The 14,208-nt window shown below is 40.3% G+C and overlaps 1 protein-coding gene across 6 annotated transcripts in view; it reads right to left on the bottom strand.

Annotated features, from left to right (window-relative positions):
* Positions 1 to 1,519: 1,519 nt before the first annotated feature.
* The window catches only part of LOC124796742, a 54,463-nt gene continuing 41,774 nt past the window's right edge, over positions 1,520 to 14,208 (bottom strand). For all 6 annotated transcript variants that reach the window (XM_047260719.1, XM_047260720.1, XM_047260723.1 and 3 more), the window contains one exon: positions 1,520 to 4,131. In XM_047260719.1, coding sequence (XP_047116675.1) covers positions 1,702 to 4,131 — 2,430 coding nt within the window. In that variant the 3' untranslated portion in view covers positions 1,520 to 1,701. The remainder of the gene's footprint in view (positions 4,132 to 14,208) is intronic.

Genomic DNA, 14,208 nt, shown 5'->3' with positions numbered 1-14,208 from the left:
AGAATAACCCTCCTGTACAAATCCATCAAGACATCCCTGACAGAGAGAGAACTGGATGTGCTCTAGATATCCACCCTTTACGAGTGCTACAGTTCTGGATGAAAATGGATTCATCGTGGATTGCTGGGAAGTGGAGTGAACCTAACACATACCACCTACTTTTCATAATAAGCCTTGCCTCACCACCACATCACATCGATTTGACAAGCCTCACAAAACCTGGCCAACCCTAAATACGAGGGCCATCCAGAAAGTAACAGAAGTTTTTGGCTATCGTGGCAGTGGGCAGGGCTACAGCCACCATCTTGGTCGTATTACTTTCCTACATTTAGTATGCTTCCAGCGGTGATAGCATGTGATCTGTGTCTCTGCTACTTCACTTTCTGTGGTGTGTTAAAATGCATACACTGCAATAGAAAATCCTTCAACTTGTGAGGTGCATTCTGTGTTTAAATTTTTGTTGGCAAAAAACAGCAAGCCAAGTGAAATTTTTCAAACGCTGAAATTAAGGGGCGATACAAATGTGCGTTGGGGAAAACTTTTTGTAAACGTTTTTCAGGACAATGCACATCCACAGATGGTCAATTATATGCAAGAGCTCCTGTGAGGTTTTGGATGGGAGTGTTTGATCATTCACCATACTGAGCGATTACCCCCTTCTTCACAGCAACGAAGATACAGCTTACCACACAATGCTTTGATACTGATGCTGAAATGCACGCTGGTATAATCCAGTGGCTGCAAACACGTGGCAAATTTTTACAGAGACGATACTGAAAAACTTACCACAGTATGATAAATGCCTCAGTTTCAGTGGCAATTATGTAAAAAAGTAGCTGAAGAGTGCCTTTAATGTGTATGTAATAAAATTTGGTTTGTCCATATTGTAACTGTTTTATTTTAAAACAGATAACCCTTGCAGAATACAAATTTCTCCCAAATGTGACTGTGGAGCTGCTACGCAAACCGTCAAACATAACATTTGAAGATCGACTACTGACAGACTTCACTTGTGACCACTCCATGCTGCTGGAAAGATAGTAGAATATACCATCAATATGGATATCCAGCTGCAGTTGTGTTCCCATATATTTTTTGGTTTTATATCTTTATTTATATGACCCACATGTTTTATGTGCATACTTAATGTGTGTATTGTAGACTATTTGTATGTGATGTACAATGGTGTACACTAAATAAACAAAAAATGAACCCAACTGGATTTAAATTCATATAATATAATGAAATGGTACTGCTATTAGTTAAGTAGGGAAAATGCTTACTCTTCGCAATTGTATTTAACCACTGTCTACTGCTTTACAAAATATAAATGTTCTTCAGGGACACAGTAAAACAACTACTGAATGCACCAAAACATTTGATTTAGATTCTCTAACATTTAGCACACAGGCACACGCTTTTTGTAGAGTAACAAGATGCAAGTAAAATATCAAAAACCTCAAAAATTTCTCCATATATTAAATTAAAATGCAGAAACAGTATACAAATTAATTTTATTCTTGTGAAAATTTTATGCTTTTAATTTCAACACTCATTATTTACAGATTATATACACATATAAACAAATATAGCCAGTGGCAGATACTTAATATAACAATGAATACAATTCATTTGTAAAATATGTTTTTGACACAAAAATTCTTTGTACATTAACAATGGATACTTTCTAACATTGCAGTTCTATCTTTTTACACTCTCAAAATTAGATTCAGTACTACTTTCATTAACATCACTCTGTCCTTCAACCAATGTCATGATGATATCACTTTTGTCACTATACACTTTAAGTTCAGACTGTGGCACTACACTACTGATACTGCCTGTGTCCTCCAACTCTTTTACCTGTGAGGAATGATCATCATCTTCCTTGATACTAATACTGGACATGACTTCTTCAGTCTCAACACTGTTTCCTCCTTCATTACACAGGTCTCTCTCTGATGTTCGAAAGTCAAATTGTTTCACGTCACAACTGTCGGCTGAGGCAGTATCATCAGTATCTTCCTGTTTATTGGGGCTAACAGCTTGTCCTGATGTAGCTGTCTCAAGATGTACATTGTCAGTTACAAACACCGTACTTAGATGTTCCTGTGCACTCAGTTCAGTCTGATGAGTGCTGCCTACAATCACTGTTTCCACACTATGTGTAATCACTTCGTCAACAACATCTTGCATAGGGGAAGAAGGCTCTTCAACAGTATTTTGCTCAGCTGGATCTGAATGTAAACTTTTTACATTGTCCTTTAAGTCTTCCTTATCAACCTTGACACATTGCTTGTTACTGAGCGAATTCTCTGCCCTTTCTTCATTTTCTACTTCAATGAGTAACATATTACTGTTGGTAACTTCACTTTCAGGTACAGTAGTTGTGCTGGTAACACCTTCTCCGTTGTTGCTGGCAGGACTATCACTGTTCATATTACCACCCAACTCATCGCTTTTCCTGGAAATGTCACCACCACTGTCTGTGTTACCATTCTGTGCTGGGTCCCAAACATGTGTGTCTCTAATAGTATCGACACCTTCTATTTCAGTTTCCTTTACATTGGTACAAACTGGTTCAGAAATCTGATTTTCTGGTAGCAGCCAATTTCTTTCTGTCTCTGCCACTGTAAGTGTTTCTGGTGGATCAGAGTGACTAGCAGTATTTGTCCACACTGTCATTTCACTACTACCATCGGTGGTAGTGGATGTATTGTCAGCTTGATGGAGCCAAAGGGGATTCTCATTTACAAGTGTGACATTTGATTTCAACCACTCATTTCCATTTTCAGTTGTCTGAACAGGCTGCAGTTGTGCATCATTTTCCATTAGCACTGTAACACTTTCTGTAGTGGTTGAAATTGTTTCTACAGGATTAAGAGATTCTGGCAGCCATTGAGACTGCTCCTTCAAGACTTGTAATTCATTTTCTTGAGTGCTTTGATCCTCATGTTCTTGACTTGGCTCTACAGTGTTTTCTGTGTGACATGGGTCACCCCAATGTCGATCTCTACTATCCTCTACCATATCGTCACTTCCTTTCACAACGGTTTCAGCACTCTGCTTGGATGCAGATGGCCGAATCCTTTTGGGTAACATTATCAAACCCATTTCATCCAGTAAAGCCAACTGTTTTTGATATTTTTCTTCTGTGTCTTCATTACAGGAACTAGTTTCAGGCTCAACATCCATCTCCTCTGCACATATTTCAGAATCTGGATTTTCTGTGGTCAATTTCTTTAAACCTGCTTCATTCTGTTCTTGTTTATGACTTTCATTATTACTGACAACCATTAATGGACTATTTTCCAGCAATGGAACATCAGCTAAAGTTTTCACAAAAGCTGTATTCAAACTTCCTACATTCTTTTCCTCAGACGTATCAGTTTTGTCTTCTACATCCATTGGCTCATCATTAAAGTTTCCAAATATATCTCTCAGCTGCCTTGCCACTACATCGTTACTGAAATTATTTTCTATTGGGACATCGTGATGAACTGATATACTTTGTCTTCTTTCATTTGGGAAAGTCAGAAGGATATTAAGTGTCCCTTGCTCAACACTAGTCCCACTCTGCTGTTCATAAATAGCACTTGTATCTTTAGTTTCACTTAGGGTACTCGCCACAACAGTTTCTTTATTATGTACATTATCAATCTGTATTTCTGAAGAGGATTTAAATTTTTCTGGGGTTACTGGTTTCATTGTGGTAACGATACCTGTGGTATGTAATTCTTCAATCATTGTTTCCACATAATCCTTCACTTCTTTTGTAGCTTGAACTTCTGGTGCTTCAGTGTGTGGAATGACCTCATTTTTATTAGCTATTTCTCCATTGCTTGTTTCTGCATTCTTGCTATCCAGTATTTTAAATCCTTTGGGCAGTAATGCATTGCAGAAATCACACCTATAACTACTTTGAATATGTCTCTGCAAATGGAAGAGGAACACTGACTTATGTTTACTTTCAAAGTTGCAGATTTTGCAGTGATAATTTTTCTTATCCTGCTCAGCATCAGTCTTTTTCTCAGGTACTCTGTCTACAAGTAGCGTTTCATTTTTCTTTTTATCATCTGAATCACTTGGAGCCACCGTCTTATTCTGTAACGCAGCATCACCTGATGTATCCTGTAACAGAAAATATTGGTATTAGAAATATTCACATTTTTTTCATAGCTGGTGTCCCCAACTATAAAACAACTGCTATTAAAACAATGGAGGATACTAGCCAGTACAATTATTATTATTATTAATGAAGGCTAGAAAATAATGTATACTTTAAAAAAGGAGAAAGAACACGATACAAAGATACAGAAAGAAAGGAAGAGTTGAGGCAGAACAGGCAGTAGGTGCAGGAAGTAACCTGGAAGCACCAATGGACTCAGTTCTGTGCTGCCTAAAGTTCAACATGAAATGACTGCTTTCCCAGGTGTCTATGATAGGGTATGATATACTTGGAATTGTTCTTTAACAGGATGTGTTGTGCAAGTTCATATGAAAGGTCTTTAATGTGGCAAAAGACCAGGAGTAGCTCTGGCGTAAGTATGGAGGAACATAGTTTCCTCATTAGGTGGGCTGAGGGAAACCATTTTGAGAAGAGTGGGAAGAATTTTGGGAAAAATGTTGCCCATTTTAGGACATGATGAAAGATAGCCAAATCCCTGGGAGGGAATGTCATTAAAATTTTCCACTCAGTGGTGACATTTGTGATAGAGATGAGGGTTAATTCCTTTGCAACTGGTTTATATAGGAGTTGGAAAATTCTGGAAACACGTGTGTAAGCGGGAAAGCTGTTTGTGAACTATGATGAACTGTGGCTGACTTAACGATTTTCAGGATAATGGGTTCACAATTGCTCATTACTGCACATACACCATCCGTGGGTGGCCAAAGAGTACGGAAGAGACAGAATATTGTGAAAGGTTTGGCTGCCAAATACTTCATAGTATTGGTTATGGTTGGAGTGCTTGATACTGACAGATGCTTCTTGGAACAACTGGGAAGGACTCATGAATAGAACTGAACCATACAAAGGTGTTAAAGATATTGGGTGGCTTTGAACGATTCTTCTAGATTGTCCACAGAAAGGTTGACATTGACAGTGCTATGAGTGTGCCATTGGCCATACCAGAGATTTGATGTGTATCATTCTCCATAGACCAAACATGGGCCCAAGAGCAAGTTTGACCACTAATTGAAGAATCCAATGCAGGCACAATGTGGTTTGACTAAAATAGTTGCTTCAACAACCCGAGCCAGCTTGATCCTCCTCACCCCATCCCTCAAAACAAGTTTCTGTGAATTACGTAGATGGAAATTGTCTTAACAACAGATTCTTTGATTTTTCCCTATGATTTTCCTCGCCTTGATCTATGCTTGACACCCACACCCATCTCAACAACTATTTGGTATGTCTTCCTCTTTAATCCATTAATCAAAACTCTCTCCTTTCTTTTCATGGTCTTCTTCCATTGTTACAACCCCCCCCCCCCCCCCCCCCCACTAACCCATTCCTCCACTTCATGTGCTACACACAACTTGCCCATAAGAGCCACTGTGCTACAGTCAGCCTAGCTTCCCCTACACGTTTTCTTACTCTTCTAACGCGCACGGGAGAGGTGGGGGGGGGGGGGGGGGGGGAGTGCAGCTGCATGTGCATGTGCATGTGCATTAGTTCTGATGGAGGATATTGTCCAAAACGTCATCAATATCTTCAGTGTTGTTCATGCACCTGACAACTGCTCAATACCTCAACTGTATAGTGCACTGAGTTGTTACCTGTACTCCTTCCATTATGACAATAAATCTCAATATGCAACTACAACAGGTCTAACCTGTTGACGCAGTAACAACCAGTGCCACAGAACCGAAGTTACCTCAGACCAGAGGCGTAATATGGTCAAGCACAGTAGAAGACAAGGTCTCTTAGCATCGGTGCCCTGATTACCACATGACCAAGCCAGTGTACTGTTTTGAGTTTTGACAAATCAACACTTTGGCACAACAACAAATATATATATATATATATTTGTTGTTGTGCCAAAGTGTTGATTTGTCAAAACTCAAAACAGTACACTGGCTTGGTCATGTGGTAATCAGGGCACCTTCTCCTTCCCTCTTTCCTGACGAGGCAACCATTGGTTGCGAAAGCTAGAATTGTGTGTGTATGTTTGTGTTTGTTTGTGTGTCTATCGACCTGCCAGCGCTTTTGTTTGGTAAGTTTCATCATCTTTCTTTTTAGATATATTTTTCCCACGTGGAATGTTTCCCTCTATTTTTTATATATATATATATATATATATATATATATATATATATATATATATATATATATAGTTATAATAGAGGGAAACATTCCACACATATATGTGTGGATGGATATATGTGTGTGTGTGTGTGCGCGCGCGAGTGTATACCCGTCCTTGTTTCACCCTAAGGTAAGTCTTTCCGCTCCCGGGATTGGAATGACTCCTTACCCTCTCCCTTAAAACCCACATCCTTTCGTCTTTCCCTCTCCTTCCCTCTTTCCTGATGAGGCAACAGTTTGTTGCGAAAGCTTGAATTTTGTGTGTATGTTTGTGTTTGTTTGTGTGTCTGTCGACCTGCCAGCACTTTCATTTGGTAAGTCACTACATCTTTGTTATTTTATATATATATATATATATATATATATATATATATATATATATATATATATATATATAATAGAGGGAAACATTCCACGTGGGAAAAATATATCTAAAAAGAAAGATGATGAAACTTACCAAACAAAAGCGCTGGCAGGTCGATAGACACACAAACAAACACAAACATACACACAAAATTCTAGCTTTCGCAACCAATGGTTGCCTCGTCAGGAAAGAGGGAAGGAGAAGGAAAGACAAAAGGATATGGGTTTTAAGGGAGAGGGTAAGGAGTCATTCCAATCCCGGGAGCGGAAAGACTTACCTTAGGGGGAAAAAAGGACAGGTATACACTCGCACACACACACATATCCATCCACACATACACAGACACAAGCAGACATTTGTAAAGGCCTGCTTGTCTGCTTGTGTCTGTGTATGTGTGGATGGATATGTGTGTGTGTGCGAGTGTATACCTGTCCTTTTTTCCCCCTAAGGTAAGTCTTTCCGCTCCCGGGATTGGAATGACTCCTTACCCTCTCCCTTAAAACCCATATCCTTTTGTCTTTCCTTCTCCTTCCCTCTTTCCTGACGAGGCAACCATTGGTTGCGAAAGCTAGAATTTTGTGTGTATGTTTGTGTGTGTATCGACCTGCCAGCGCTTTTGTTTGGTAAGTTTCATCATCTTTCTTTTTTTTATATATATATATATATATATATATATATATATATATATATATATATATATATATATATATATATACTGGCAGCTACCATCTAAAAGGAAAGCTACAACAACCTATGGGTCGATCAAGTCTGCAAGCTGCCACCGCCAGGCTCTACTAACCATTTACACAGAGTACGCAAAGGAACTTGCCCCCCTTCTTGCAGCGGTGTACCGTAGGTCTCTAGAAGAGCGTAGCATTCCAAAGGATTGGAAAAGGGCACAGGTCATCCCGGTTTTCAAGAAGGGATGTCTAACAGACGTGCAGAACTATAGACCTATATCTCTAATGTCAATCAGTTGTAGAATTTTTGAACACATATTATGTGCGAGTATAATGACTTTTCTGGAGACTAGAAATCTACTCTGTAGGAATCAGCATGGGTTTTGAAAAAGACGGTCGTGTGAAACCCAGCTCGCGCTATTCGTCCACGAGACTCAGAGGGCCATAGACACGGGTTCACAGGTAGATGCCGTGTTTCTTGATTTCCGCAAGGTGTTCGATATAGTTCCCCACAGTCCTTTAATGAACAAAGTAAGAGCATATGGACTATCAGACCAATTGTGTGATTGGATTGAGGAAATCCTAGATAACAGAACGCAGCATGTCATTCTCAATGGAGAGAAATATTCCAAAGTAAGAGCGATTTCAGGTGTGCCGCAGGGGAGTGTCATAGGACCGTTGCTATTCACAATATACATAAATGACCTGGTGGATGACATCGGAAGTTCACTGAGGCTTTTTGCAGATGATGCTGTGGTGTATGGAGAGGTTGTAACAATGGAAAATTGTACTGAAATGCAGGAGGATCTGCAGCGAATTGACGCATGGTGCAGGGAATGGCAATTTAATCTCAATGTAGACAAGTGTAATGTGCTACGAATACATAGAAAGATAGATCCCTTATCATTTAGCTACAAAATAGCAGGTCAGCAACTGGAAGCAGTTAATTCCATAAATTATCTGGGAGTACGCATTAGGAGTGATTTAAAATGGAATGATCATATAAAGTTGATCATCGGTAAAGCAGATGCCAGACTGAGATTCATTGGAAGAATCCTAAGGAAATGCAATCCGAAGACAAAGGAAGTAGGTTACAGTACGCTTGTTCGCCCACTGCTTGAATAGTGCTCAGCAGTGTGGGATCCGTACCAGATAGGGTTGATAGAGAAGATCCAACGGAGAGCAGCGCGCTTCTTTACAGGATCATTTAGGAATCGCGAAAGCGTTACGGAGAAGACAGATAAACTCCAGTGGAAGACTCTGCAGGAGAGACGCTCACTCAGTAGCTCGGTACGGTCTTTCGTTGAAGTTTCGAGAACATACCTTCACTGAAGAGTCAAGCAGTATATTGCTCCCTCCTACGTATATATCGCGAAGAGACCATGAGGATAAAATCAGAGAGATTAGAGCCCACACAGAAGCATACCGACAATCCTTTCCACAAACAATTCGAGACTGGAATAGAATGGAGGACCGATAGAGGTACTCAGGGTACCCTCCGCCACACACCGTCAGGTGGCTTGCGGAGTATGGATGTAGATGTAGATGTACTACTACTTGCAGCAGGCCTGCCAACTGTGCAAAGTCCATGCGGGCAACTTAGTGCCTTGTGACCAGTGGGCCTCCTGCAGGCCAACCATCAGACACTGCGGGCCTCCTACCTACAGTAGGCTTACAGTTCAAGCCTGGGACAGTGCAGCTGCTCACTCATTTTGCCTGCGCAAGCAACTACCAAAGCTGCTTGGTTCCACTTGAATGTGTAGGCATTTGAGATGAAAGTCATCTCCCCCATGTTGGGACATCGGTACCTTGGCGAACTATGTCCTGGACAGCAAGGCTGTCACTCATCTGCACTGTGAACTGCTGCCACTGCTGTGGTCAGTGCCTTGGTGGAGCTGTTGCCAACACTGCTCCTTTATCCCACCATTGGTCATAATTCTGACAACCACCCATTGCCTCTTGCCACTGTAGAGTTCACCCACCACATCCTTAGTTATAACAAATACCTGCCAATTTCACCTGCAGCAGCTAAAGTATGGATTTAGCAGATTTAGTACTAGATAAACGTAGCCAGTACCAGTTCCAAATGTAGGGTAAGGGTTGGTGATTGGAGACAAGACACCTTGAGGAAAACTTATGACACTTAGTACCTCAGTTTTAACAATGATACTCATAACTTATCAGCATAATGGAAACATCTGCAAATAAAGTAGCTACTTCAGGCACTAGTAAATACATCAAATATCTTATTACTGGATTCTGGAAGACACAGTGTTACACAGTTTGGTGATGATCATTATGAATTTAAAGGGACAAAAAATCTTTGTTACCAGTCCCTCATTGCACTGGAAATTCACATAAGGAGAACTGACAGCGCCAGAGTTTGTGACGGTTGTCACAGCTGTCAATTTGCATGACAATAGCTCAAGTCAGATGATTAAAAGCAAGATATCACCAAGGCAGCTAAAAACTCAAATCTATACACCAAGAAGGGTAATCACAGAAATGGGGTGAAAAAATGAGAACTGCATGGTCCTGAGACAATCAGCTGAAACTGTTAGACGTACATAAAAAGTTTAAAAACATGACACTACAGGGCAGAAATTAGTCAGAGAAGAAGAAGAAGAAGAAGAAGAAGAAGCAGCAGCAGCAGCAGCTAACAGGTAAGTCTGGTGTGGCCAATACACAGGTAGAATGGTATGATGGCATCCTTCCATGGCACCTGGAGGGAAGTATCCATGCCTTGGTATTCTCAGCTTGTTGAGGGATGTGGCAGCTTGCTGTTCTATATCCTAGATTTTGAAAATTTGATGTCAACAGTTGTGAATGTAGGTCTGTGCCCTGTACTCAGAGTTCAAGTTTTGTCTCTTGTGGTTACTTCTTTTGTCAGTGAACTCATTTTGTGGAGTGCCCACATGGCTTAGTGTCCACACGAATTCAGACAGTCGTTCCAGAGCAGTGGAGGTCAACTAATAGGTCTGGGATGTTGGTAACCAAAATGTTTTTGTGGTAGTACTGAGAAATGCCTTGTAAGCAGCTCATGGAGTCACTACAAACCAGTAAGTCCTTTGCAGTGGGAGTTTTAATGTGCTGCAGAGCCTGTGATATGACAACCAATTCTGCAGTGTATATACTGCACGCACTCTGCAGAGAACACTTCTTGGGTGCCTTTGTGAGCAGGAAAGGATAACCAACCCTGTCACTGACTTTTGACCCATTTGTGTAGATACTTGCCACATTGGGTAGTTTCGAGTACTGATTGGAATGGACTTAGTCAAATGCATGGATTAGCATTTTCCTTAGGGCTACAAAAGAGGTCTATCCAAATCGTAGGACTGGGTATATAGCACAGAGGAAGGGTGCAAAGGAGTGGCGTGGTGTGTGTGTGTGTGTGTGTGTGTGTGTGTGTGTGTGTGTGTGTGTGTGTGGGGGGGGGGGGGGGGGGGGGGGAGGGGGCAACTATTTGTACACAGACAAGGAGGCAGTTGTTGCAAAGAGCTTCGAATTGTATCCCAGCTGGTCTACCTAATTTTGGATGATTCGAAAATAGTCTGAACCCGGGGTTATAGAGTCAAGGAACATGCAGACAAATCTAAAGAAAAATCAGTAGACATGGAATAAGCACTTTACAATGTAAAATGGCGCAAAATGTTTGAAATTCTGAGAAAAATAGGGGTAAGCTATAGGGCAGGATAAGTAATATACAATATGTACAAGATTCAAGAGAGGGAGACTAAGTCAAAGTGTTCTGATTAAAAAGGGTGTAAGACAGGGATGTAGTCTTTCGCTCCTACCGTTCAATCTATACATCGAATAAGCAATGATGGAAATAAAAGAAAGGTTCAAGAGGGGAATTAAAATTCAAAGTGAAAGAATATCGTCATAAGATTCACTGATGACACTGCTAACCTCAGTGAAAGTAAAAGTAAAGAACAGTCTAATGAGTACAAAATATGGATTGAGAGTATATTGAAGAAAGATGCAAGTAATGAGAAGTAGCAAAATGAGAACAGTGAGAAACAACATCGGAACAGGTGATCATGAAGCAGATGAAGTGAAGAAATTCTGCTACCTAAGTAGGAACATAATCCACGATGGATGGATGGATGGAGATCAAGGAGGACATAAAAAACAGACTAGCACTGGCAAAAAGGGCATTCCTGGCCAAGAGAAGTCTACTAGTATCAAACACAGACCTTAATTTGACGGAGAAATTTCTGAGAATCTACTTTTGGAGCGTAAATCCGCTCTCCCTCAGGAAACGCAAAACTTCGGCAATGGCTGTCTCGTCATCTGCAAGCATCTGAGGTAGTAAGGTAGGCAAACAGAATGCTTCAGATTGGCCAGCAGGGCACATTCAACAACAGCACACATTATCATCAATAGACTGCTGCAGCTGCAGTGAGTAGGCTCCCTCCGAAGCAGAAGGAACTCGTGGGTGAGTCTCGAGTGACTAATGCATAGTCAGCGCAACAGAACTGCATCTTTCTGAGGGGCCTCGAAAGATGTATGCCACAGCCCAGTGGACCCTTTAATCGCTCTCAACTTGTTTTGGGCCGTAGAAGCCTGCCATTCTAATTCCCAGAGTCTCAAAATATTGTGTTGAATTTGTAATCTTATGTCTATGTCTGGTATCCTGAAATCAAGCTGATCTCCTGTAGTCGGATATTTAGCAAGATGATCGGAATTCCTGGAATGCCTATGTGGTTTGGTGTCCAGATGAAGGTCACTGTCTTTCCAGAGCTGTAGAGGTCAACCAGTAGGTCCTGGATGTTGGCGACCATAAGATTTTTGGGATAACACGGGGTTATGCCTTTTAAGCAACTCACAGAATTGCTACAGATTAGAAAGTCCATCGTTGCCTGGGATTTGATGTACTGCAAAGCCAGAGATACGGCAACCAACTCTGTAGTGTATACACTGGTGGCACTTGGCAGGGAGTGCTTCTCATGTCCCCTTGAATGTGCAAAACTGTTACCAATCATCTTGTTCACTTATCCGTCCTTATAGAATAATCATGAAGGATTGAAAGAAACAGGTCTTGGAGAAGGGTAGGATCAGCTTCTCTCTTTGGGCCACATTTTTAAACATCAATAATTTATATGGACTAATGTTCAAATAATTAACATGCTTTCAAATATTAAGTATTTTAAAATTTGTAATTTATGAAGCTCAATAAAATTAAATCCCAATTAAATCCTCAATTTTCCAAGGTAAAACTTAATTCTCTGAAAATTCCAGGTTTTCCAGACGGATCACCATCCTGAGCCTGTCATCGTAGCTGAGTATATGAAACTATTCCCATGTTTGGAAGTACTTATCGCCATGAGCCGCTATTTTCAATTACGAAAGCAAATGAATCTCCTGTCAGATTAAAAACTTCAGACTTTCACCTTGGGTCAGTTTTGAAAGTAATTACTGAATGAAAGTTTTCTCCTGAAATATGGAAGACAGTACCAGGAAAGAGATGTCGGGAAGAAAACATTAATATTATCATTGTTCCTGCACTTTGTAATATATTTTTCTAAATAAATTTATGTTTTTATGAAAATGACTTTGGAGTCATTATTTGAGTTATGCCCTTGTGACCGTGTGTGGAACTGGGTTAGTGAGTTGATCAGTGGAGGCTTCATTACGTTTGGATACAGACAACTTTTACAGCTGGTGGTCAAAAGAACGTTATTTGGTAAGGTTAAAGAACAAATATTTGAGACAGGCTGAGAACCACCTCTGCTATAAATCCCACTGAAGGACCATAAGAAAAAGGTAAGGGAGATTGAGACACAAACAAAGAGCAACGTTTCCTCAAAATCCATTTACAACAAGTGAGAGGGATGAACAAACGCTGATAAAAGTGCTGGTTGCTACTTTTGGGTATGTTCACTTAGTTTCAATCTCTACAACTTTTACTCTCTTCACTTTTCTAATAGGAGGTTTTGGAGTTTGTACAATCTACAAAAGTTTGTGATCAGACTGCTTAGGGTTCCACAAGTTTTTAAACAATGGGTCACTGTATACTTCAATGTCATTATGTCACACTTTGCAACAATACGGAGTTCAATCACTCTGCTGACCTTGTGATCAACCGAGGCAGACTTCTAGACCAGAAAGAAAGATGGGGTACAAAATTAGCTTTTCTTCTTCTTCAACACTTGTACTGCCAATCCTGTCAACGTCACGGGATGTAAAAGTGCTGGTAGACAGCTGATCCTGTCATTTGACAGGGTACAATTTCTGCTTTTATACACACAATCACGTATATTGAAGGGCTCTATCCTTTTTTTTTTGTTCTGTTGCAATGGCCATATTGTTTCTAAAACAGTAATAAAAATGACTGGCATTCTAAGAAATAGCAAGATTTACATGTCCAACAGTCAAAGTTTTAAAGTAACCATCATCTGAAGTAACTCAGGGACAGCACATAAAATTTAACTGAGACCCAGAGAACCATTCGAGCCTAAAGCACATCATTGGTGATTTTGATATTGTAGCATGTATGCATGCTCCTGACATCTATTGATCTGATGAGCCAGTTTTATCTGTGGTGTAGGGCCATATCGTACACATGAACATCCAAGAAAAGCTCTTACCAATTTCTCTACATTCACTTCATATAGATCTGACAATGGTGTGCCCTAGGTCCTTATGGTTCTCAGTGTTTCAATTCACGATTTCAAACCATTCTTTCCCAATATCTCACATTGTCAATAATCTTGAGAATTACCTCCATACTACTGCAAAGCAAAATTTAGGTGGCAGTTTTTATTCCAAGATGAAATGTAGGTTATTTAATGGACATACAAAATACACTCCTGGAAATGGAAAAAAGAACACATTGACACCGGTGTGTCAGA

This window comes from Schistocerca piceifrons, chromosome 1, assembly GCF_021461385.2.
Source record: "Schistocerca piceifrons isolate TAMUIC-IGC-003096 chromosome 1, iqSchPice1.1, whole genome shotgun sequence".
Lineage (NCBI taxonomy): Eukaryota > Metazoa > Arthropoda > Insecta > Orthoptera > Acrididae > Schistocerca > Schistocerca piceifrons.
Note: the sequence above shows the minus strand (reverse complement) of the source record. Positions and strands in the feature narration are given on the sequence as shown.